Below are 27,321 nucleotides of genomic sequence, written 5' to 3' on the forward strand. Positions count from 1 at the left end.
AGGTACCCACTGGCCAGCAGGGTAGAGGACCCTCTGAGACCTAAGTCCTCAGTGTATCTTTGGACCCCTCCCTTCCATCCTGCCTTCTGTTTGGGATATTCCTGTGATTACTGCACAATGATCTTGTTCCAGATGAATGGCTTCCTCCAGACTTCATTTTTAAATAATAATCTATTTTTTAACTCATAGTGCACGAAGTACGAATTTTCAAATGCTCAAAAGTTTTTGAGTGAAAAATAAGTCCATCTACCTACCACTGTTGTCCAGCCTCTCCGTTTCTTTTCCCAGAGAACACCACTGTTACCAGTTCTAGAATTCACTTGTAGTAGGAAGTGCCTGTGCTCCTATTCCCTCCTCCTGCTGCTTTGTTATGTGAAGGAGACTTCCTCTGAAAATGTATTCAACATTCTCCAGGATAATGGCTTGCTAAACAGGAGTCTGGGTGCTAAGAAGCTCCTCCAGATCAGTCAAGTCTCCAAATTTGAATGTAGTCTTATGGTTGCCTTATTGGAAAGCCCTTGATTTCTGGGCTCCAACAGCTACATATAACCCCAAATCTCTGCAATTCTTTTAGGGGTGTAAACCCTTTATTCCTTCATCTATTCAGCACATATTCTTTCAATGATTGCTTTATGCAAGGCTCCATGCTAAGTGCATAGAGGGTGAGTCAAACTTGACTAAACTCCCCCAGGCATTTGGACTGTCCACTAATCCTGCCTGAAGCCCAGTCCAAGCTAGCTACTGGCAATGGCAGTCTCTCCTTGTTCAGGAATGCAAAAGTGCTGACATTTGTGGTAAGTAGATATTGTTTATATGCAATAAGGATTGTGTGGTCCCCCCAGCATGCCCTATCCTGACTACTCTGCAGTCTGGGCTGTGATGGGCTCACTGGCACATCTGCATTCCCATGAGAGCTCTAGAGTATCATTCCCACACCCCGCCTCCATTGTCTTATCCCAGATTGGAGAATGGGGCTCCTAGTTTCCTGTCTTGAAATTGTGTCCATATAGAAATTGCATACTTAAGAAAAATCTCGTACCTCTGAAACAAATAATGCAATATATGTTAAGAAAAAAGAAGAAGAAGAAGATAGCAGGAGGGGAAGAACGAAGGGGGGGAAATCGGAGGGGGAGACCAACCATGAGAGACGATGGACTCTGAAAAACAAACTGAGGGTTCTAGAGGGGAGGGGGGTGGGGGGATGGGTTAGCCTGGTGATGGGTATTAAAGAGGGCACGTTCTGCGTGGAGCACTGGGTGTTATGCACAAACAATGAATCATGGAACAATACATCAAAAACTAATGATGTAATGTATGGTGATTAACGTAACAATAAAAAAATTTAAAAAAAAATCTCCAAGTTTACTTGACTTGGTTTTGTTTCTCTTCCGCTACTGAACTGCAGCATTATATCGGCGTTGTCATGCGGAAGATAAAGGGTTAATTTGGGTAACCTTCATGGCAGAAGAGCGAAACAAACAAAAAGAGCTCTAGCACTTCATGCTTCTGTGAAAACCCAATTAGTACCCTTTCATGGTTGTAATTTCTAATTCCTTTCTGAGCTGAGAAAAAAATGTTTTTGCTAATTAGATAATTATTTGGTCGTGACCTTCTGATAAAAACTTGCTTTGACTGTAAAAATGTCTGGAGAGGAATTACTTTATTTAATAAATCATTATTCTAACATCAAAAAATCAGACATTAAGAAAAGGTCTTGAAAGATTACAATTTTTATGCTAAACCATATAAGAAATACCGTATTAGGCTGAAAGTTCTTCAAGTGTGTGTGTATGTGTGCACATGAAATTGTGATTTTTGTCCCCAAAATGTATAAGACTAATTAATGTAGGATGTTAACCATAAGAGAAACTGAGTATGGATTTTATGGGAACTCTCTGTATTACATTTGCAATTTTTCTGTACATCTAAAACTATTCTAAAATAAAATGTTTTGTATATATATGGAAGACTCTTACAAATCGAATTAGATGTATTCTACTATAAACTGAATGAGAACATCCCTGAAAAGTTTCCATAAGTGTAATTCCACTTAAAAAAGCTTTATTTAAAAATTGACAATATGTTGTCTTCCTAAGGCTTCCGACTACATCTAATGGAGATATTAGGAATGGTAGTTTTAGTACATAAAAGTGCCATCAAAATCTCCAGATGTGCAAAAATATTAACTATGAAATTGCATTTAGAATACTTAGTTGCTACATAGGAGATACTTTTTCTATGAGAAACAATAAATTACTGTTTACTAATAAATCTACTCTCTACCTGAATCAAAGTTACAGTAAAAAACTATGAATTACTTGTCTTTCCAGTTATCTCATGATGCAGATGAGATGGGCCAACATGAGGAAGTGTGGTGACAGTTTGAGTTTTGTCTCTCTTGTTCTATTGTTGGTTTCTAAGAAATTAACTGATTTGGGCCAAATTTGATTGAAGAGTGTTGGTATTCCTCAGTTCTCCTTGAACCTGTGGTTTAATTTGCCACCTTTAAACACAATTGCATTCAAACACAAAAGGATTTTTTTTTTATGGTTTTTTTCCCCTCAAACACAAAAGGATTTCATGTGAACGTGTATCCTATCATGTAAATAAATGTCAGTGAAATTAAGTAGGTGGGTGGGGTACAGGTAATGGAAGAAGAGTGATGATACTCACAAAAGTTCCTTGGTGGTTTACTGCTCACTATCATTTAGCTTCCATTTTTCTTGACAACAGAAAATTATCAGGAATATAGTTGGTACATTCTTTAATTTAAAAGAAAGTTTTGGCACAATGTATCACACAACCCTAATACTGTATTAGAAAGGCCTTTGAACTTAAGTTCCCTTGACCTTCCCAAGGCCACTGATACGTTGTCATTTTCAGTATCAGCTCACAAGTCAACCCCTCATCTGATGTTGTCCCTCCCTGCACCCCTCATTGTCTGTCAAATCACAGTGTTCGTTTTCTGCATAGCACTTATCACAGTGGTTGTTTTTGCTGTTTTTGCTTACTTGTTTGTCATCTGTCTTCCTCACCACAATTAAGCTCCAAGAGAGCAAGGACCTTATCTGTCTTGCTTATCACAATATCCTCTGTGTTTGGAACACTGGCACAGAGTAGGTTGATATTTTAATGTTTGCAGTTGCAAAACGTATATATAGGCATATATGCATTTATAGTTCCTGCTAGAAGACAGGTCAGAAAGATTCCCCTCCTCCCATGAATGAATAACTACCTCTAGTTACTAAATTCTTTCCTAATTCCTTACTCTGTTTTTGATTTTCTTAGACATTGACATTGCTCTTATTGCATGATAAATGATATAATTTAATAGGAAAATTGTAAATCTCAAGGAGAAAACTCGGCATTAAGGCAACATTTTATCTCCAGAACAAATCGATGTTTTAGCTCCTCTCTTTTGATTTTCGTCGGTAAGAGAAGGATGACTTTGGGGATGGGAAGGAGACATAGGTGGTCTTGGGGTAGGAATCCATGGGGTCATTATCTCAGTGACCTCTCGTTCTACCTGAATATTTCCAGAAGACAGGCGAATTTGGTATTTTACCACCTTAACCCAGAAGTTTGATCAAGTTTGCTCTTCGGTTTAGATAAGAAAGCTTGTCCATGCGCCCAGGTCTAGTGTTCTTTGCTCTGGAATAGAACAGGCCAGGGAGGACCCGTCTCAATTCTCCCAATAGTCAGGCTACCTTGATGTACCTTGGCCTCTGACTGCCTTAGAACCTGCAGGGGAAGCTTTTGCAGACCTGCTGAGAACCTTAAAAGAGTGTAAGATAGAGTGTGTGCTTATCATTAGCTGTTTACACATGAGATGTTCATCCATGTCTGGGACATTTTGAATTTTATGGAAGTCATGCCCCACTTGCTGCATGTTCACCTCCTTGAAAACTTCAGTAATTTTACAGTGAATCATTCATCTTAGAGGAAATTTGCAGTAAATGCTAATCTCAAAGTGTAAATGAAGTCACAGACTAAGATTACATAAGGGCTGCAGTAAGCAAGTAAACACCATTTAGATCTGACAGATGTCAGGTTTCGTGTTACCTTCCGTTTCACATCCTCTCCCTCCTTTTATTTTTTCCCCAAAATTAATGAAGTCTTTGTGTTTAATAGAAAGCTATTTGACCTTCCCCGTTTCTGCCCCTAGGGTATCTTTTCCCTCAGAGTATAGAGTTAGCTCACTTCAGACTGACTCGAGTGTTTTACTAATCATAATCCTCAATGTAGAAAGGAAGTTCCTGAAATCACTGGTTTCCTTTTAGTTACAGTATCAAGACAGCTCAGAAAAGTCCTTTATGCCATGACTGATGGAGATCAACAAAAAGAAGCCAAGGGCCTACATATGTCGCCTAGATAAATTGTTTCAATTGAGGTGGCAGCAGTAGTTAGTTGGTCTAGTAATTATCAGATAACTCAATAAGGTACCCAGGAAATGAATGGGAAACAGAAACCAAACTGATTTCCCATTGATAGTGAAGACCAGATTTATTTGACATAAGGGAGTGTTTCTGCCAGAGTTGAGCTATGCCTCTTGTAGTCAAAAATATACAAGTAAGGAAAGCTTAAGAGCTGAAGAAAGTAGTCTGTTGGTTGTCACATTACCTGGAAAATTAACATGAATGTTTAATATCCATAAGAAGACATTCATGAAATATAATGACTGTAAAGTATCTTGGCACCATCATATGGCTCTAAGTATTTGTGGGCCCCTCCATTTTGATATGTGGACCACCCTCTTCCAGCAAGTATGGCATTGAGAACTGGTGGAGACGTGGAGGGTTTGTTTCATTTTATATTTTTTTAATAATTTGGCTTTAAAATATTTTTTCTCTCTAAGAAAGGTACTCCCTAGTTAACTTTTCTTTTTTTTATAAATTAACATTTAAAATAATATGTTCTAACCTTTAGATTACCAGAATAGATTTTATTATACAATAAGCCACACTCATTTTAGATTGAGTATCAATTTTTGAAAGAAATCCTTAGTATCTTCCTTAATTTTTAAAAACTACTTTAATCATGCTCTGATAAAATTAATATATGATCATGGTAGAAAACTAGAAAACTATTGAAAGATATAAAGAGAAAAATGTAAATTATTATCTTAGCACTCAATGTAAATACTTTCTAGAGTAAAAATTTCTCTGACATTAAAAATTCTTCAAAAACATAATTTTTAAAAATAGCAATCATTTTAAGAAATCATGATCTGGGTGACTACAGTTAGACAAGAAAGATTTTTTTCCCTTTGGCTAAAAATTTGGGTACCTTTGATATTTTGGCATAAACGCACATAGTGGCAGAGAATAATTGTGATGTATCTAACATGGCAAGTCTGTAAACACAAATGTGCAACACTGAGTCAATGTTGAAATGCTTAGAGGTTTTGTTTTGTTTTTTTATTTCTTTTTTTTAATTGTTTTTTTTTAAAGATTTTTATTCATTTATTGAGAGAGAGAGAGAGAGAATGGTAGAGAGAGAGCATGAGAGGGAAGAAGGTCAGAGGGAGAAGCAGACTCCCCGCCGAGCAAGGAGCCCGATGTGGGACTCGATCCCTGGACTCCAGGATCATGACCTGAGCCGAAGGCAGTCGCTTAACCGACTGAGCCACCCAGGCGCCCCTCTTTTTTTTTTTTAATTGTTTTAACTCACTTTTGTAAAATAAACTGATAAGAACCATGACATTTGTGTCTGATCATACCATGAGAAACTTGAGAATCAAATAAAATAGATTCCATCATACAGCAGGATAGGAAAGATACCAAATCTATCCCAAACAGCTGCTTTTGCTGTGACTCAGCCTACTTTCTGATACTGAACGTGAATTAAAACTACGTTTTAAAGCTCAGCTCCCATCGTATTATTGGCTGGCAGGGAAAGGTCTGGGGAAGGAGGCACTGCCCTGGCCGACCAGGAAACATTCCTGCAGGATCCCACTGACTCACTGAGGCCTGTCGGCCAGGCTCAGCATGTTTTCAGTAAGCACGAACAGAGCTTTTAAGTGATCAAACTGATAATGGATTCTTCTTTCTAAAGCCTTGAATATTCTTTCAGTAAAGCTTCTTTAAAAATAATTTCTGACCGTATGTTTGGTTTTTATCAAGTAATGGGAATGGATAGTGGTATTGTGAATTGATCCCAAGAGAGAAAAGTTCCCATAAAATATAAGTGCCTTAGTCAGGTAGTTGGAGAAGCTCCTGTCTGACCACTTTTCCCTCTCATGAGTTCAAAATAGACCTTCTCCTTGGCCGCGTGATGTTGCGTTGCCTGGCTGAGGGAAAAGGTTGCTGTTGCCATAATTTGGATCCATGCAGCACTTCCTGAACCACCTGCTGTATTGGTAAACCTGAAACCGTCATGGCAGATATGTTTATTTGCTTTTCCCTGAAATGTGCTGTCCCTCTTTTACCTCCTGCAGATAGAAACTGGCAGGTCCTTTTCCTGCTAGCCAAAAAACAGTGATGGGAACCAGGTGGAAGATACGGGTTTTAAAGTGTAGTTTTAATTCATTTTGAGTCCCATAAAGTAGGCTGAGTCACAGACAAGCTGTGGGCCTCACCAAATCACTCCATGACTTCCCGTTCCCTCTGGCAAACCTCTCTCAGTGCACTGTGCTGATATCACTGTTAGATTGTCAGAAATATCTTGCTTGCGAGAAATTTGCCTGTGAGCTGTTAGGGCCGCCAGATAGCGTCGCTGTCATCCATTTTCTCTCTTTTTTCCTTCGTCTTCAAATTCATATGGTCTTGTGTACTATAAGAAGGGTATTAACCAACCTCACCACAGCCATTTGGGTTACAGATGGCAAAGGCCTGGTTACATAACCATTCGTTAGAAGTGTAGTTCCAGAGGTGCCTGGGTGCTCAGTTGGTTAAGCATCTGCCTTTGGCTCAGGTCATGATCCCAGGGTCCTGGAATCGAGTCCCACAGCGGGCTCCCTGCTCAGCGGAGAGCCTGCTTCTCCCTCTGCCTGCCTCTCCCCCTCTGCTTGTGCTCTTTCTCGCTCTCTCTGACAAATAAATAAATAAAATCTTTAAAAAAAAAAAGAAAATTTGGTACTACAGCATGGAGAAGATGTTGGTTATCACTTGAGCAAGGGAAGGGCTTGATGAATTGCTGTAAGGGGCACCACCGTGAATCATCAGAATTAGTTCTCCCTATGCCTCGTTCACTATCTTTGTCACTTTTCCCAGGTGGCCCAGCTAGTAGCCTCACCTTCTACCTCTTTATCCCCGTCCACCTTTATCAGGATGGAAATTAAAAACAGACTATAGATGTCTGAGACCCGTGTCTAAAATCACCGTTCTTCTTCTCCTTTTGCCATTCAGAAAGTTACATATCCCATAGAATTTTTCCGTGTTGGAGTCAAAATAATAGAAATATGCTGGAAGGGTTAAACATACTTCAACAGTTAACCACATAACTCAACTGAAAGGACCCTTAATCCACCTTTTCCTTTTCTTTACATCCAAAATGGTTCCAGGCACAGCCAGAGAAACCTCAGACATGGCGATCAGACTAGGAGTGTCTGTTGAGTACTTTATATGCATTTGTATATACTGGGCACTCAGTATGATGAGGCTCCAGTATTCATTTACCTGCTCACTGAAAACATTCTGTTCTTTCATTCTGCTGTTTTTTAGTACATTCTATTCCCATGTATAATTTTTCTTCCTTCTTTAAGACTCATGTCAAGCATTACCTCTTCTGCAGAGGCTTCCCTGACCCTTCCAGACATAGTTATTTCTTTCTCTGTGATCTTTAACTAATCAGTTCACGCTTCTATTAAGGCACATCATAGGTATGCCTGGGTGGCTCAGTCGTTTAAGTGTCTGCCTTTGGCTCAGGTCATGATCCCAGCATCCTGGGATCGAGTCCTGGGTCAGGCTCCTTCTTGGTGGGCAGCCTGCTAATCTCCAAGATGGCAATTGACCTTACCAATACAACTAGTGTTGTGTACTGAGGTCTCTATTTTAGATTCTCTCCAAGTACTTCCTTTTTCTGTTTTTTTAATTATTATTTTCATTGCAGTCAAATAATGTGATAGAGAATTGGACAGGCTTCAGGAAAAGAAGTATGATTGTGGCTTTGTTTCCAAGTAGCTGGGCAGCTTCTCACATGCTATTCATCTTTCTTGACCTCCTTGTCTTCGTAATGGTCTCTCAGATACCGTTTGAGATTCTGTACTCCAACCACGGAAATTCGAATATGTTTTCTTTTAGGCAGGTTCACAGTCTTCTCTGTTTTCAAGCCGGGCTGCCTAGAAAGCCTACCCAAAGATTCAGATTCACAAAGTGATTCTGCAGTGTAGTCAGGTGGAAGGATGAAACCCACTGGTATAGTATAGACCTAGAGACTCATTATTATAAAACCTTCTCCTTTGCCACATTTTTTCCATCCTTAAGAACAATTTTGCCATTCAGAAAATAACTACCTTTATAATTTAATCCTCACAAAAGTTAAGGGTCAGCCATTTTCTCTTTGTGTGACTTTTTATGAATATTTTGCCTTGATTCAGTACTAATTTGTGTTCTTGCCTGTTTTTCCACTCTCACTATTCAACCACACTTGACCAGTGATTCAAAAGAACAATAAAGGATACTGAATAGAACTGGTTGACTTTAATGTATCAGCCATTACATCTCTCTCTGGAGCAATGGTTCTCAGAGCATAGACCCAGAAGCATCCTCATCACCTGGGAACTTGTTAGAAATGCAAATTCTCAGGCTCCTCCTTGGACCAGAAATTTTGGAGGTGGAACCCAGCAATCTGTGTGTTAACAAGTCTTCTAGGGGATTCTGATACATGCTATTGTATGAGAGCTGTCCTACAGAGATTTTGTATTTTCAGATAGTTGGATTTTTAAGTGTGCTTGGATGCTTTTGAAGCAATCATTGTCCAAACTTAGAAAATAGAAAGGATATTACATAGAAATAGAAAGGATATTATATTTCTAAAGGGTATAGTGCCCTGTCTTCTTACCTTTTTATACTTTACAAGTTTTCATATTCTTTTCTACTCTTAGAAAACCTATCCATATCTCTGCCTTTTTGTAGTCTGAAATATTAGTCTTAAAATCAGTTCTATTATAATGGAAACTTTGATAATCAATGCAGTTTAAATAATTTATTGTGGAATATGATGGAATAGTAGATGGAATAGTGACTAATGAAATCTTTAATTTCTACTTTTTCATTTGTATATTTTTTATTTGAAACGTCTAGGTGGAATTCTTCTTCTAAGATTTTATTTATTTATTTATTTATTCATTTATTTATTTATTTGCGAGAGAGGGAGTGTGTGTATGCATGCACTAGTGTGAGCAGGGGGAGGGGCAGAGGGGGAGAGAGAATCTCAAGCAGGCCCTGCGCTGAGCACAGAGCCTGAGGTGGGGTTCAGTCTCACAACCCTGAGATCGTGACCTGAGCCGAAACCAAGAGGTGGACACTTAATTGGCTGAGCCACCCAGTTGTCCTGTAATTCATTTTCCTTTAGAACATAGACAAGGATTATTTAAAGTTATTTAAACAAATGGAATTGTTCTATAATAGGCCCAAAGGCTGCTCTTATCAGAGGGACATTTTTTATGCAGTTGAGCCCTTTCGGGAAGGAAGGAGTGAGCATGAACTAACATCCTGGATCGAATGATGAAGAGGAGGATAAGGGCGTCTGCTGTGGCAGAAGCAGACTGAGAACGCAGGTTTCTGTGCTTCCAGCTCAGTATTCTCTGCACAGAACAGCCCTCCCTCTAGGACTATACAGTTTACCTCATTGGTTGGATTTTTGTCAAGAGCTTGATCCAAGTGTGGTTTTTTTGTTTTAATATATAAAGCATTTGCAAGTTCCCCATAGCTTTATTTAACTCCCTCAAGCCCTCTCACCTCTGTCGAGTTGGACCAGGAAATTCAAGGTCTAGCCAGGGGCCCCCAAAGAGTTAAAAAGACAACCCGCCTGCAGAATAGGAGAAATTGATGTCAAAACCAGATGTTCCTACCCAGGCTTTGCTGGATTCATGTCAGGATAAAGCCAGCATGTATGCATGCACATCAAAAAAAAAAAAAAAAAATCTTGGCCCATGTCGTGGAGAAATGAAGTGTTGTCCCCTCATCTGCGATTCCTGTCCAGGCGTTGCCGCATGGGAGCAGTGCAGAAGGGCTCCCGGGAGACCGGTGGCCCTGACACTCGAGCCATTCACTCGGAACGCCCTCAGATCCCCTGTTTGCATTGTTGGTGTTCTGCCGGGCTGCCCGCACGGCCCCTGCCCGTTTTCATTGGCTCCGGGGATTGTTATTGGAGTGGCTGACAGCTGTCTGCCAGGCTGTCTGCAGCGGCCTTCCCGTGCTCCCCCGCCGGCTGCCCGACTTCACAGCACTATTGTTCCTGTTGGGCCTTTTTCTTAAAATCTTTCCCAGCTGTATCCTGATATGGAAAACCACCTAAATTAGCTCCAGATTGCTCTGTTTATTTTGCGTTAGATAAGCGACAGAAGATGGTCCTGCAGCCTGCTAGGAGGAGGGGGGAAGCGGGGGGGCTGAGGAGTGGGGGACCCAAGCAGGATCTTTTACAGAAGGTCGAGTTCCCAGACTAGACTGTGAAAAGGCACAAATGCGATACAGTCACTGGTCCTGCCACTGACATGTGACCTCGGGGGGTTGGCCAAGCAGTAACTCTGGATCCACGCATACCTCCTTCCAGAAAAGAAAATCAAGGCCTTGGCATGGAGTCACACGAGAAGGAAGCTGAATTTCCGTGATTGGAAGTAGACATGGTATCTCTATTAACCGTAGGTCTGGTTGCCCCAAGAGCTGTCCAGGCTCTCCGCTTGATGCCCGGATTGTGACAGGAATCCCTTTTCTCTTTTAAATATCCTTCTGTACAGCAGTGCGTGGTAGCTGATGGGCTCAAAACCAGCTAAGGTTTACCAGCCTCCCTCTATGCTCAGCTCTTGAAAGCGTTCACTTCTCTGCTGTAATTTAAAGCTAGAAATCCAGACTGTGGAGTCACCGGCATAGGTATTTTCCACACAGCTGCAAGTGAAAATTCACAATGGACTTGACCCCCCGTGCTCATGTGGGCCATCTGTCAGCTGCTGTTGGCCACAGCCCCCACCCCCCGCCTCTGTGGGGGTCTGCTCACAGGGGCTCCCGGGCAAAGCCTCTCTGAATGCTTCACAAACAACCTTTTCCAGTATAATAGATACTGTCCTAGAATGAAGATACTGCCTTTGTGATTGTAGGAATAACCCCAAATAAAATATGAAAAGTAAACTTCCGGATGTTTCAGCTCAGCTGAAGCACATGAACAATGCCAGCAACCAGCTGAGTTACAACAATTATTGAACGTTTTGTCTGTTGGTAATTCAAGACTCCCCAGGAAAGATCCCATGACTCACTCCAGCATGACTGGGCTTCCAGTCCTCATGCGGGAAGTCCTGGAAACCCTTTCTACCAACTGAGGGAAGGGGAGGGAAGAACACAGTCAAGAGTCATAAAATGTCCTTAGAAGCCGCCCCTTAGTTTCCTTTGGGGCACATAAACTCCATGTGTCATTAAAAAGGCACAAAACCAACTTTGGAAGAATAATTACCCTGTCAAGCCCCCTTTCCCTCTGGTGGAATGTGCCTTTTCTTCTCCACCCAATTTGAGCATGGGATTGAATGGCCTCCAGTGTCACCTGCTTTAATTGCCCAATTTTCATCCCGTGTCCTTTTTTTTTTTGTCCTCTTTGTGGACAGTCTTGTATTTTTCACCTGGACCAGGCTTTCCGTGGATGATCTGTCCCTTGAGTGTGGGGGACACTGCAAACACAGTTTTGTGTTCAAACACAGTGTTTGAACCTCTATTGTCTTTTCCCACTATGCTGACAACAGTTATGGGTGCTTCACAGGTGCTTAATTAAGGTCTTTGAAATCGCAAGTCTTCTTGGCCAATTCTCGTTAAAATCCTAAGCATACCCTTCCAGTGAGGGGCCAGTTGGAGTAAGCCAACTGAAGCCTGTAATCCTCATGGCCTGCACCTGGAAACTCTGGAAAATACAGAAAGCAACTATCCAGGGCAACTGAAAAGTACACAATAGTAGGGGAATGGTGGATGGGAATGAAGTCAAAGCTTTATCAATCCCTTATACCAAGGGTGAGTCTCGTCGCATTTGTTTTCTCTCCTCTGTCTTTCAGCTTTAACCCAAGGCCTGATGGAATTCTAGAACAATGCAGCAGGCATTGGCAGCAAAATCTTTAGGTGAAACCCTCTATTTCTAAACAGCAGTTTGGGAAAGGAGTCCTTTGCTGGCCAATACAGGGGAATTATTATTTTGTTTCTTCTTTTTCCTCCCCTGCCCCTGCCCCACAGCCAACCCCAGTTGAGGATCTGCATTTGTGTTGGCGGTGGGGGTTCGGGCACCCGAAATCCCAAAAGAAAATTCTCTCTGACCAGAGGACCAGTGAAAAGGAGCCCCTTTTTTCCAAAGGGTGTGGGAGAATCTCATTATTTTATCTCTCTTTTATTTTGCTGTTTGCTCTCAAAGGCAGCCTCAGTTGTATGGAAGTGACAGAATAAGGGGCTAAAACCTGAGAGAAACCTTTCTGCCTAGAGAAACAAGGAAAGGGGAACCCCAGGCGGCTAGAAAGTGTGTGGGGAATCTCGGAGAGGACAGGGGTGGGGAAGAGGATCCCCCAGTTCTCTGTACGAACTGACGTAAGTCCCAGTCTCACCTCTAAGCTGTGCATGTGCCACACAGTCCCAAAGAAGCAAAGCAAAGGCCTCAAAAACTCAACAGCGATATAAACCACTCCCCAAGTCCCAGACCAACTCCTGAGTGGGGCACATACTGAGTGGGTAAACCCAAACATTATAGCAAAGCCTTTAAAAACTAAACTGAGGGCGCCTGGGTGGCTCAGATGGTTAAGCGTCTGTCTTTGGCTCAGGTCATGATCCCAGGATCCTGGGATCGAGTCCCGCATCGGGCTCCCTGCTCCTTTGGAGCCTGCTTCTCCCTCTGCTTCTCTCTCTCTCTCTCTCTGTCTCTCATGAATAAATAAATAAAATCTTTTAAAAAAATAAATAAAAATAAAAATAAACTGACATTATAACCACTGTTCACAGAAAGTGAGACAAAACTTGCTGTCTGAATCTAACTGGGCTGATTATCTGCTAAAACAAACAAATATCAACATCCTTGAGAGACTCTAAGATAAGACCCGGAGTCTCACAACTTAATATTCAAAATGTCCAGGGTATAATCCAGAATTACTCACTATACAAAGAACCAGAAAAATGTGACCAGTACTCAAGGGAAAAGACTGTCAACAGATGCCAATGCTGGGATGACCCAAATTTTGGAATTGTCAGCTGAAAATTTTCCTTTATAACCATTCTCTATGAGATACAGTTGAATACTCTTAAAATACATGGAAAAGTAAATTCTCAGCAGAGAAACAGAGAGGAAGGAAGGAAGGAAGGAAGGAAGGAAGGAAGGAAGGAAGGAAACCAAACTGAATTTTTAGAACTGAAAAATACCATATCTGAAATTAAAATTCCCTCTATGGGTCCAGTAGCAGAATAGTAGAGGAAAGGGTCAGTGAACTTTAAGACAGATCAGTAGACATTATGCAATCTGAAAGAGAGAGAGAAAAAAAATTGAACCAAGCTGTAGGGACCTATGGAACAATATTAAAAGATCTAACATTTATGTCACTAGAGTCCTAAGGAGAGGAGAAATGTTGGGCAGAAAGAAAAATATGAAGGAATAATGCCTGAAAATGTCACAGATTTGGTGAGCTGTACATGTATACATTCAAGAAGCTCAATAAAATCCAATCAGGATAAACCCAAAGAAAACCACACTCACATTGTAATCAAAGATGAAGGAAAAAATATCTTGAAAGCAGCAATCCCAGTGGTGGGGATATAACCTAGAGAAATAAAAACATGGTTATACAAAAACCTGCACCCACGTGTTTACAGCAGCCTGTTTGGTAACTGCCGAAGGCTGGAGCAAACTCAGACGTCCTTCTGCCAGTGAACAGCTCAGCGAACCTGCAGCACACCTCTGCAGTGGACCACTCTACCACCCAGCAGCGGCATGAACCACTGCTACACGCCTCGGTGTGCATGAATCTCAGATGCGGCATGCTGAATGAGAGAAGCCAGACTCAAAGAAGTTTCACAGTGTATGATTCTTTTTTTTTTTTAAGATTTTATTTATTTTGAGAGAGAGTGCATGTGTACACACACACACACGTGCAAGTGGGAGGAGGGGCAGAGGGGGAGGGAGAGAATCTCAAGCAGACTCCCCATTGGACTGCATGCTTAGCACAGAGCCTGACACAGGGCTCGATCCCATGACCCTGAGATCATGACCTGAGCCAAAACCAAGAATCTGACGCTTAACTGACTGAGCCACCCAGGCACCCCAAGTATAATTCTTTTTATATGGCATTCTGGAAAAGGCAGAACTTTAAAGATGGAGCAGGCATCAGTGGTTGCCAGGGCTTAAGGGTGGGGTGGAGGGTTTGATTACAAAGGAACAGTACAAGGGAGTGATTCTGGTTTGATGGAGTTGTTCTGTAATTGTGGCGCTGGTTATATGACTCTATTTGTCAAAATTCATAGAACTCCATACCAAAACAAGTGACTTTTATTGTATGTAAATCATAAAATAAAAAAGAAATCACTAGCATACCATTTCATATCTGATAGGGTTAATGTATCTTCATGACTGCACCAAGTATGGAAAAGATTCATGTAATCTCTTATGTATTTTGAAGTCATTTTCCACTTGAGTCCACATTAAACTTGCAGGAAACTAAAAATGGAATAAACAATGAAGCAGTCTCTTTGGGTGCATATGAAGAGATTTCCAAAAAAGAATTTTGTGTCTCACATGCCAGGCAGATGTTTTGTAGGGTCAGCTGATCACGAAAGGCCCCGATGAAAAATTGAGGTATAAAAGAAGGGTCTATAAGAGACACCTTATTGCCAGCAAAGGTCTACTGTTTTTTAAAAGAAGCCAAGTCAATCTGATGGACTGGTGAAAACAAGAACAAAGAATCTGACATATCTTGGAAGCTGTGGGTTTTGATAATTGGGATGGTATTTAGAGGCCCCTGTCTGGTCCTGAGCTCTATCCTTGCTTGTGCTCTGAAATGTACATGGGGTAAGCAGGCTGGGACTTTTTCCGTGAAGCAGATTGTATACGTTCCTGTGACGCTGGGGAGTTGTCCTGAACGTAGGATTTTTTTCTCCAACCCACCTCTCATCCAAAGGACACAAAGTACGGGATAGATGTTTAATCATGGTAATTCTATGCTTAACTTTTTGAGCAACTGCCAAACTGTTTCCAAATCAGTAAAGCCATGTTACACTCCCACCAGCAGTGTTTGAGGGTTCCAGTTTCTCTGCATCCCCCTTGCCTGCGGAGACTCAGGCCATCTCTTGCCACATCTGTGCTCTTCTCGACAGCAAATGAAAACCATTCATCAATGCAGCTGTAACCTCTTCTGCATTGTGCTGTGAGGGCCTCTGAGCCTGCAGTCATTGTTGTCTGTTATGGCCACACCACACTGGGCACAGGGAAATGCACAGAGCCTCACTGTCTCCTTCTTCTTATTCCCTTACTCTCTGCAGAGACCATCTCCCGCACTCTGCACCTTTCTAATTTGCAGATTCTAGTCTGCTATGAAACGAGGGAGCCACACACCATGCATGTCATTAGAATCGTGTCTGAGACTAAATGGGCCCTACATTAGGGTCTGATTGCAGGGACGTGGTGATGCCTATAGTGGTTATTCAGGGGTATTTGTTTTGATTTGTTTGATGTTTGTTTGTTTGTTTTTATCCTGGTTTGTGGCTATTCAGGAGACATTGAGTTTCCCAGATATTGGACCCCTTCCTTCCTTCCTTCTTTCCTTCCAGTTTTTATATTCGAGTTAAGCTGTCGCACCATGTTTCCAGTGCACAACACAGTCATCCCCCACCTCCATGTAAGGCTGTGCTCTCCACTACTGCAGCTGCCATGTGTCCCAAACATCACTCTTAGGTGCCACTTGACTGTTCCCTGCGCTGTGCCTTTTATGCCCATGCCTTCTTCATCCCCTGACTGGAAGCCTGTATCTCCCGCTCCCCTTCACCCATTCTGCCCATCCCCCCTTCCCTGCCCTCTGACAACCATCAGTGTGTTCTCTATATTTATGGGTCTGATTCCACTTTTTGTTTATTTTTTTAGCTTGCACAGGTGAGTGAAATCACATGGTATTTGTCTTTCTCGGACCTCTCTCTTCTCACATCCCTTTGTGTCCTGCTAAAATGCCTCCATTTAACCTCTTGCTTCTCATTAGGCACACAGACCTCACTGCTTCCCACACTTTCTCTTCTTCCGCTGCCTTCCCTCCCTAACACCTGCTTAGGATGTCCAGGGTCACCTGATTTCTCCTCACTCTCACTGTGTACCCCCCTGTCAGAAGGGGTTCTGCCGCCTGGCGTGGTCAGGAGGACCCGGAGTCTGAGGGCAGTGCAGAGTTGGTTTCGCTTTGGCTTTGGAGTAAGTGTCATCTGCAAATCCAAAGGAATTGTGTTCTTGTATTTTTATTAAGTATGTATTCAGTATTTGAATTATTTGTTAAATTCTCTTAACACACTTTTTAATGTCTAGGTACACTGAGGTATTTTTGTTTCTACCCTTAAATGTTTCACTCTTACGTTGTTCTTCAAAGAGGATTGTGCTGCTGAGTTGTCTCTCTTCCATAAGTACACACTCATACCTCAGTGAGGTCCTTTAGCATTTAGTAAACTTCAGAAAAGAGCTTTGTGTACAGAAAATAAGAATCAAATATCTTTATGGTTTCTACATAAGAAAAAAAAGAAAAAGGAAAAGAAAAGAGCTTTGGGCAAACAGAATTGCCTGTTCACTCAGCTTGGTTTATTGGTTTTTCTGGGTGACCCTAAAAGCATATCTGACTACCTTGGAAGTAGAGATCCAATAAAATGTTGCTTCTGCATCAAAGGTAAATTCCGAACTTTTAACTTGTATTATATATTTGGAAACATAAAGACAAATTAAAGTAGTTGGTGCTTGCCCAAATAGAATATGTTAACTTTCTCTGCCTTTATTCTCTCCAAAAAAATCATTGACCTCAATTGCCATCTTTATTGCCATACAAGGACTTAATACTCTTGTAATTTTGTAACTTCAGTTCTACTTTTTTCTCTCTGTTGATGGTATTTTCACTCTTGCTGTTCTGAAACTTGCCAGACTCTGAAGTACTTCTGTGATACATTTTCATCTATTACTTCTTGATTAGCATTACTGATGGATAAACAGCTGTCTAGTAAGAAAAAAAAATCATCTGGTCTGAAAAGAGAGCCAAATAATTTGTGAGTAAACTATGGCACTCCCTCAAAGTGCCAAATAACTTTCGTTTGCCCTGAAATTCATAAGTTAATTAGTTAAAAATATGAAATTCATAAGTTAATTAGTTAAAAATATCAAGCATTCTTTCAATATCGACTTGAAGGGAAAACAAAGAGGGCTTTAATTTTTTTTTTTTGCAATTAATGGTCATAGACTTTATTCCAAAATGTAATTGAAAAACAGAAACTTTGCTAATTGGTGAACAAACTAAAAGTTTTTCTCAGTGACTGCTGATCCTATCAAAAGCTTCCAGCAGTGCTGTTAGCATTCTGGATGATATTTGGATAAACATGAACAATAAATGTTCGGGAATTCACAGAATTATCCAAATGTTATCATTTTATTTTATGTCCAAATTTTGAAATCACATTTTGCCATGGTTTTGTGAACAGCAGACTTTCATACTAAATCTTATACTCTCCATGTTTGGTGACAGTTTAATAGCTTATGGGATGCCTGGGTGGCTCAGTTGGCTAAGCGTCCGCCTTCAGCTCAAGTCATGATCCCAGGATCCTGGGATGGAGCCCCACATTGGGCTCCCTGCTCAGTGGGAAGCCAGATTCTCCTTCTTCTTCTGCTTATCGCTCCCCCTGCTTGTACGCTTCCAGTAAGTGGTCGCTTTTCTGTTCTGAGAGTTGCTGCTATTCTTCTCTTCGATCTCCTGTTGAATTCGTAGGTGTTCAGAATGGTTTGATCCCTATGCAGCTGAATTCCTGGGACCAGACGAAATCCAGGTCTCCTACTCCTCCGCCATCTTGGACTCCTCCAAGAGGGCTTTAATTTTTAAAAAATTCTAGAATAAATGTGGTATTTTTGCTGGTCCTAAGTACCGGGGCATCTAGGCTACTTGATAGGAGATCAGGAATATAGAGATCAAACCCACACCTCCAGAGTGAGAGAAACTCACAACATTCTGTACTTCTCTTAAAATTTAAGGATCACTAAAATCTGTGACCACCTATGCTTTAAACTACAGAAAAAGTTCAGTTGTTTGCCTACTGATACGTAATAACTTAGTACACTGTTTTTTCAGGTTCCAGTTCCATTTATATATATATTTATATTTATATATTTATTTATTTTTAATTTTTTTTATTTTTTTAACTAAGCTCTACACTCAGCATGGGGCTCAAACTCACAACTCTGAGACCAAGTGTTGCATACTCTATCCACTGAGCCAGCCAGGCACCTCCCATTTTAACTTTGAGAGACCATTTGTTTCCAGTCTTTCTTTTTTTTGTTTTTGTTTTTGTTTCAACTTTTTATTTATTTAATTTTGTTTTTAATTCAAATTTTAGTTAACATACAGTGCGGTATTGGTTTCTGGGGTAGAATTTGGTGATTCATCACTTACATGTAACACCCGGTGTTCATCACAACAAGTGCCCTCCTTAATTAATACCCATCATCTATCTAGCCCATCCCCCACTCATGTCCCTCCAGTCTTTCAACAGACTTTTGGATCTTCTCATCCTTAAGTTTTAAAGGAGAGATAAAATCCCACTGGTATCTCATCATTATAAGCAATGACATTAGCCCCATTAAAACGAGGAAATCTTTTACTACAATCCTGTAAAATCTCCCTTTTAATCCTCATTCATTCCTGATTTTACCTTTTCCCTGCATCCGTCCTCTTTATCTTCTGCTCTTTTGGTGGCTGCATCCGTTATTTGGGGTCTGGTTGCCAATCCCATCCCAGCAGGACCCTCCCAATGCTAGCTCAGCAGGAGCGCTCCCTTTGCTGGTTCTTTTATCCAGATGTAAAGTCTGACTGTGTCTGACTGGTAGTAGGGTGGGAGCATTCATCTGTCCTGAATGCTGCAAACCATTTGAAATCCCTACAAATATAACTGAATAAAGCTTCAGTTTCTCACACTTCATTTTAATCACAGGTTATGATCATTGTTCCTCTTTCTTTGATAATTGATATACTTTATTTAAACTCCTAGAAACAGAAAGATGTCACCTGTCTCTGTGCCCAAAATGACAGCAAAAGCCCTGAAATTCACTGTGTTCTTACGAATCTCAAGAAATCACCCACAGAGAAGAGCATGTAATTGAGAAGGGCTCTGTGCATAAAATCCTTTCTTAATGAATGCATGGTGATTTAGAGTGCAGCTGTAATACTTAAATCTAGTGTATGTGTAATAAATACCCAGAGACGAGATGGTTCTGCTCTGCATATTTGATGCTGCTGCTGGTGATTCTCATCAGTGAAAATGGCTAATATTTACTGAGCGCTACTTTTGTGCCAGGCTCTGTGTTAAGATAGGTATCATTGTTATCCTCATTTTCCAAATTAGAAAATCAGGGTCAGAGAGCAATTTACCCAAACTCACGGCACTTAACTCCAATTCTTTGAATCCATTTTAATGAAATTCGAAATGTGGCAGTAGGGATGATAGAGACAAACGGTGACAGTCATTAACCAGCTAGACAACTGGTTTATATCGAGTCATCATTCAGCTCAAGTTTGCCTTAAGTTCTGGCAACAGAGTGTTCTTAAGGGTGTAGTTAACTTAATCTTGAATTAAGAAGCCTTGATGCAGAACACCCCACTATCCAATGTGTAAGTGAATAAGGCGCTTGAGCCTCTCTACTCTCCGTGCCTGGGCTCTCCCCTCTCTGGTTGTGGTCTGCCCTGTCCCGTCATTCTGGTTTCAGCTCCTCCAAGAGGACCATGAATGGAGAGATCATATCTCTTTTTCTACTCACTTCATGAGAGAGAGGGCCTTGTCTGTTTCCTTGGCTGCCATTTCCCCACAGCTGGGGTGGTCCTTGGCACATGGTGAGCACTCCCCATAGATTTGTTAAAGGGCTGAGTGAGGATTCTCTTCCGGTCCAGGACCAAACAATCCCCTTTGACTTCAGTGTGACTGATCAAGGGCCAGATTGGACAAACAATTCTGGTATTGTGTGTTTGATTTGCTTAAATCCTCACGGGGACCAGGAACCACTCCCGACCCTGCAATGTCCTGTTAAATAAGCAGCACCTGTGTATGGAACAGTTTCTTAAAAGTCAAGGTCATGGAGAGGCTGGCTGAAGGCTCAGAAAACACCATCCAATAATCAAAGTAAATTTGTAGTGCCTTCATTCTCAATTTTTGGTGGCCTTTTTTCCATTTGTTTATTGTTCCTTACCCACACCCTCCCTCCCCCAGTTCTTGAGCCCTTCTCTTTGGTGGGCCCTGTGCCAGGTCCTGGAAATGCAAAGAAGAATGAGGTATTGTTCTTGTCCTTGGGAGGCAGAGTTCCCTGGGAAGACGAACCCATGAACAACTAATTAACAATATACAGAAATTAAGTGCAATATACAGAGAGACTATCTAGGCAGGGTAGTGGTGGGGGGTGGTAAATGAAAAGTTAACAGAAGATGTGACATTTATCCTGAGAGTTAAAATTTAAGTCGGGCAGAAAAGAAGAGGGAGAGTATTTTAGGCAGAGAAACCAACATGTACAAAGGCAAAGTCAGCATGAAACGGCATGACGTATCCGAACGACAAGGCGAAGTTAGTTCTACATGAATGAAGCACTGAGCACTTTTTTTTTTAAGATTTTATTTTTAAGTAACCTCTACACCCAACGTGGGGCCTGAACCCACAACCCCGAGATCAAGAGTCACACTCTCTACTGACTGAGCCAGCCAGGTGGCCCAGCACAAGGCACTTTGTATGGAGGAGGGCAGGTGTTGATACCCAATAAGTAGGTTGGGGCCAGATGTAATGGATTCTCTATGTGGGCTGAAGTTTAAAGTTTTTCCTGATTAGAAAGCAATTAGAGATCTTTAAGCACGAACAAGACTTGATTGGTTTGGGGGCTTCACAGGGATGCCTCTGACAGCCAAGTGAAGCAATCTGTAGGTTACCATGTGTCCAAGTGGGAAGAGTGCCAGACCCAAGGCACTGGGGTAGATGGGGGTGGATGGGCTTGAAATCCGCTTGAAAGTTAGACTCAGCAGAAGGGAATGCACATTCAATCAGAAACTGAATGTAGTTGGGGCGCCTGGGTGGCTTAGTGGTTAAGTGTCTGCCTTCAGCTCAGGTCATGATCCCAGGGTCTTGGGATCAAGCCCCGCATTGGGCTCCCTGCTCAGCGGAGAGCCTGCTTCTCCCCCTCCCACTCCCCCTGCTTGTGTTCCCTCTCTCGCTGTGTCTTTCTCTCTCAAATAAATAAAATCTTAAAAAAAAAAATTGTAGCACAAGAAGGAAAGAGAAGAACGTTTGATTGTAAATTAGTGTCCAGGTAGATATTTTCTCCAAGATCTTTTAGTAGGAGAAGATTGAATTTACCAAATCCTCTAGGTGACTTCTAAGACACATATTAACCAATTTGCCTTTTAGTTAAAAATTAAAAAAAAAAAAAACAACTAGTCTAAAAGAATCAACCATCAGCAAGCGGGTCGTCTTTTTTAGAGAAGGTGGCATCTTGGTGTTTGAAGTCATGTTGTCTATTCATCTGTCACACTTACGTTGCTGGCCCTATTCAGAGCCAAGTCTGGGCACTGGTGCAAGGCCCTTGGAGCCTTTCTTGCTTTTTCTTTCAGGATCCCTGGGTCAGAGTGAGGAGGATGTCTCGGGTAAGCCCGGGTGAGGGAGCAATGAGATAGAAATACACACTGATGTTCAGGGCAGCCTCCCACGGCCAAGCCACAGCCTTACCCTGTTGGGAGTAGTCCTAAAAATGAAAGTTCTTGTCATGGTTCCATCTGAACTTTTATCAGTTGGATGAAGATGAGGCTTCCTTGTCATACACTTAATGCATTTGCTTAGATCATTGGCTAACCAATGTTTTTCCATGACTTTTTGACAGTTATTTTTGTTCAGGAGGGAATGATAAAGTGAGATTCACCATCTGTATATGACAACATTTGTTTTATTTTGACATCTCTTTTCTAGACGGCAAAGTGTTTATAATTAGGTTTTCCCTCTGCCAGAAACATTGCTGCAAAACTATTTCCCTAAAAAAAAAAAAAAAAAAATTTCAGAGTTTCCTTTACTAGTTGGAGTCATCTTATTTTGATTTGGAAGTTTTTTCATAAATAAGTCAGTCAGGAAATGAAACAGGAAAATTTTCTCTTGAAAATTAATTCTTAGCAAGAACAAAAGTTAACTTTTGCCCAAAAGAAAACTAGGAGAGAGAGTGAAAAGAAATGTGATAGTTCCATTGTCTTTTTAAATTTTCGTTTGTCGGGTTTAAGGGAATAATATAGGAAACCTTATTCCAAATGAGCTTGTTGTATTCTTACTGCAACTGTGATCAGTTTTATGTCCAACTTCTTGAAATACCCAGGAGACTGTGCCGGAACTGATGCACAGCACCCTATTTCTGGAGAGCCCAACTATGGGTTCTGCGGCGCTGCTGCTCAGTGGCAGCCCTCAGGCGGGGGCCACCTGTGGAGATGCAGACCCCTGGCAAAGCCAAATTGCCCTCTTCGTGCCGCCGGTTGTGCATCGACTCTGTGACAGAGGAGTCCGAGAGAAGAAGTCACGGTGTGCTCGTTGACGGTGCTTTCTCTCCAGAGTGCTCTGGAAAATGTGACTGATAACAGAGGACAGAATCCCTTCTCATTGCTAATGGGAAACACAGCCCAGTGAGCTAGTGGTGAAAACAGTCCTGCTCACTGCATCGGCGCCCTCCCCTCATAAGATGCGGAAGCACCTTCCGGCTCTGACGGTAGCCACAGTGGCCACATTCTCCTTCCCGCACAGCGTATTTTCCTTTTTGAGTCATACCTGAAGGGCTGCTCCAAGAGTCAGATAGCAGACCCGGCCACCCTCCTCCTCATCTCCCCACACATTGCCTCCACCACCAACGTTTAGTATTTTTGTACTGAGCGCTAGCAAGTACGTGGAACTGAAAGAGACTATTATAGACTATCTCAAAGGAGTGCATCCATTTAAAATGGAGACAACAGGCTTCTTCTACAAGCCCTGAGCCAGTATCGTTTATAGCAGTCTAGATAATAGAGCAAAATAATAGTGTGCTGACCTAGCCATTCTTGACCTCACAGGCAGAGTGTAAACCTCTCTTTCCAGTGTCCTTTTGTGTAATATGAACAGCACCTCCTTTTAAGTTTGTTTTTTTTTTTTAAGGCCTTGTTTTTTTTTTTTAAAGATTTTATTTATTTATTTGAGAGAGAGAATGAGAGATAGAGAGCACGAGAGGGAAGAGGGTCGGAGGGAGAAGCAGACTCCCCGCTGAGCAGGGAGCCCGATGCGGGACTCGATCCCGGGACTCCAGGATCATGACCTCAGCTGAAGGCAGTCGCTTAACCAACTGAGCCACCCAGGCGCCCCTCCTTTTAAGTTTTGAAATGTTGGCTGTGGGTGACTGATACTCTGTGAAGTATACAGAGGGAGGAATCCCCACTGTCAAAAGGATGGTGGCCTCTTGTTTTGAATATACAGGTTTGTTCTTGTAAAGTAGAAAGTGTATTTAATAAGCTGACTTGGGTGACTGTTTGGTCCTTGACTTTTGGTCAAGAAGAGATGTAGGGTTTAAGGAAAGGTTCTTGTAAGTCTGTGATGGCAAATGATGAGACAGATCATCCCCAACCCATGTGTTGAGGAACTGTCACTTTCATGTAACCTAGCTCCACTCTTCTCCCTCCCTTCATGAAGCACAGAGAAGAACCAGGCACCTCGTGTGCTAAGGATTTGAACAGAAGCCTCCTTGGCGGTAGAGCCTTGAACTTCTCACCCACCAGCAACAAAGGTTCCTCGAAAGGGAGATATCATCACCTTCTGCTATATCAAAAGGAAGAGTATACACTTTGCTGAGACTGTGCTTATGGTTTTCATGGGGCAGGGAACCGTCATGTGGCCTGTAGGTATAAAACCCACTGCATACGGGGGACATCAGGAACACGGCACTCTGGGGACAGAAGGCACCTGGGGAGTCACGCAGACCTTGTTCGAATCCTAGCTTTGCCACTTATTAGCTATTTGGACTTTTCAAACTTCTTTTTCTTCTTTTTTTTTTTCCGAAAAATGAAACGGTTATGATACTAGACTGAGTTATAGATATTAGCTACCATTTATTGAGCACTGAGGTTATGCCAGGTACCCAGCCAAGCAATGATCATAAACAGTGTCATTTCATTTTCATCATAATACCTGAGCTAGGAATTCTTCTCTCCACATTGAACATAAACTGAGGTATCGTGTTGCCCTGGGTCACACGGCTAGTGCGCGGTTGGCATCAGGCTTCAATTCCAGGTCTCTCAGACTTCACATTCTGGGAGAGATACTGTAAACTTAAAGTGGTGCCTGGTGCATAGTAGGTGCTTAACAAATACCCGTTCTTTTTCGTTCCATGTGTTTCCTGTGGCTTTAGTCTTGATTTCTGCGTTGGATTTTTACGTACAACATTCTACAGACATTAGGTCTGTCCTACTGCCCTCCTGTGGTTCATTTGGATAACAGTGGTTTGAAAAAAAGATTTAATTGAGGGGTAATATGTATGCAAATAAGGGTTATTTCAAAAGTGTCTGTGGAGTCCCCTGAGTGTATGGGTACTTTTGGAGATGCCAATGATTCTACAACCTCAGTGTACAAGAAATACCACTTTTTTTTTTTTCCCCTACTGTCCAACTTAATTTCTAACTGAGTCCCACCCAGCTGGTAAGATACTTAATTTCAGTCACTCTTGTAACTTCTCCTCTGGCTTCAACTTCAGTTGTCTTGGAAGAGAAGCTTTCTTTTCCCTGGCACAGTGCATCAGTTGAAGCTTTGTCTTGCCATCCTGTCAAGAAGGGAGGAATTTTTCTTGCAATTATTTTTTCTACTCGACTGCTGTGTTTACAAGAGACAGTTAGCCCACTGGAGATATCTTCAACTTTCACACCTAAGAAAGGGTTCACATCACCAGGGAGTAGAAGATTAATTTAGTTACCAGTGTAAATGTTAGAAAGTTTTTCCAGGTGAGTAAAATGAAAAGGTCTCCAACTTATCAGGAGCTTTAACTTACTGAGTGAAATGTCACTTGAGGTTTCTTTTTGTGGACGGGAAGGGGCTCAGCGTACCTGGATTCTTTCTCCTGTGTCACACAAAATTGCACACATGCATTTGCCACCTAGTCATTGATTATTATTAGTACAGGGCTCTATCGCAAGCAGTTACCCTCCGGGGACTTGCTTGTTTTTCAGCGACCCTATCCAAGGGGATTTGAAGGTCTTGTGTCAGATTGGTGCCACGCTACACTCTGATTATGTCTGTGTAATGGAGGGAATGTTGGGCGGAAGAGGGGAGGTTGGTACCGAAGGCAGTAAGGAGGGGGCATCTTTCTTAGTTCTTAAGCCCCATTTAAAAGCAACGTAGAAGTTGTCTGTTCTTAAATGTGTCTAGCATTGTCCTCATGCAAAAACCTACTTGTGTTTCAGATAATGGAGGACAGACTTTGGCAGGGGGCAATAACTGGCCCCTTCGAGGAAGAAAATGGAGCCTGTGGGAAGGAGGCATTCGAGGGGTGGGCTTTGTGGCAAGCCCCTTGCTGAAACAGAAGGGTGTGAAGAACCGGGAGCTCATCCACATTTCTGACTGGCTGCCGACACTTGTGAAGCTGGCCAGGGGCAGCACAAATGGCACCAAGCCTCTGGACGGCTTCGATGTGTGGAAAACCATCAGGTACCTGCTTGTCTTCCTTTTTATCTTCCCAGGGCAGAAACTGCAAGAACAGCCTGAAGGGATTGAGGGAAAATGATAGCTTTTGTGTGAAAATGATAATTCGACTTACAATTAATTTTTTTTTTTTAAAAAAGAGAAATGTGTTTAGAAATACTGTAATTATATGTATTTTTTAAGTTCCGGATTTGAGATTGTCGCCCTGGGTTTTACGTGAAGAGGAAGATTGTCTTCCGCTGCTCACCCTCTACAGGTGTTTTTTAAGCAGAGAAGCTTCTCAAAGGGGTAGGATAGCGTATTGTTTGCTTCCTGCAGGGGGTTAGGGGACCTGTCCTCTCGTCTGCTAGGAGAATGGAGGACCACGCAGGGGATAGAGCTAGAATGTGAGCCAGGGAGTATCTAATGAGCACCCATTATGAACCACCCCCTTTTTAGGGGTGGAAGGATTAGGAATGAACAAGACAGGGAGATCCTGGCTTTCATGGAGCATATATTCTAGTAGAGAAGAGTTGGGGGGCAGGGGGCAGGGAGAAGAAATAAACAAGTAAACACATAAATAAGCAAGATGACTTCCAGGAGCAATAAACACTATGAAGGCAATAAAACAGCGTATTGTGATAGAGAGAGCCGGCAGACATAAGAGAGGTACACTGGGGAGCAGAACCCAGACTCAGCTTTGGGTACGGTGGCAGTCCTTTTCCTGTTTAGCTACCACGGTATAGAAGAATGGCACCCAAGGTGGGGAGGTACACATCTTCAAGGGTGGTGGGGAGGTACACATCTTCAAGGGTGGTGGGGAGGTACACATCTTCAAGGGTGCAGGAAGAACACTATAAACTTGTATTTGTATTTAAGTTTATTTTATCTTTGTTTAACAATATGTTTTATAAGGTACATAATGTTTTAGAAGATTAGTACATATATCCAATTTATAAATAAATGTACATATATTTGGAGGTTTTGTTTTTACTGATAGAATGGCAGTTGTCTACTGCAATAGTACTTAACCTTGGTTTGGTGTTACAGAGGGAGAAAAAGTGGCTGATTGTCTAGTCCCTAGTGGCCGGGAGGAGACAACCTCCTCAAGCTCTCTTCATCACTCCAGATGCCCCATCTCAAAAATAGTAGGGTTTCTATTCTTAGGAAATATGCAGTGGAGTAGGAGTAAAGGGTCATGATAAAATGTTAACATATCCTCCAATAGTTCAGAAAAAATTGTGTCTATGTATTTCAATTTATATTTCAAACATACACACAATGTGTGTGTGTGTGTGTG

The 27,321-nt window shown here is 41.8% G+C and overlaps 1 protein-coding gene across 2 annotated transcripts in view; it reads left to right on the top strand.

Annotated features, from left to right (window-relative positions):
- The window catches only part of ARSB (arylsulfatase B), a 166,153-nt gene that overhangs the window by 49,644 nt on the left and 89,188 nt on the right, over positions 1-27,321 (top strand). For both annotated transcript variants that reach the window (XM_073905285.1, XM_025892613.2), the window contains exon 5: positions 25,805-26,048. In XM_073905285.1, the coding sequence (XP_073761386.1) occupies positions 25,805-26,048 (244 nt within the window). The remainder of the gene's footprint in view (positions 1-25,804; positions 26,049-27,321) is intronic.

The sequence above is a fragment of the Callorhinus ursinus genome, unplaced genomic scaffold (genome assembly GCF_003265705.2).
Source record: "Callorhinus ursinus isolate GAN/ISIS: 27379988/994484 unplaced genomic scaffold, GSC_fseal_2.0 scaffold23, whole genome shotgun sequence".
Lineage (NCBI taxonomy): Eukaryota > Metazoa > Chordata > Mammalia > Carnivora > Otariidae > Callorhinus > Callorhinus ursinus.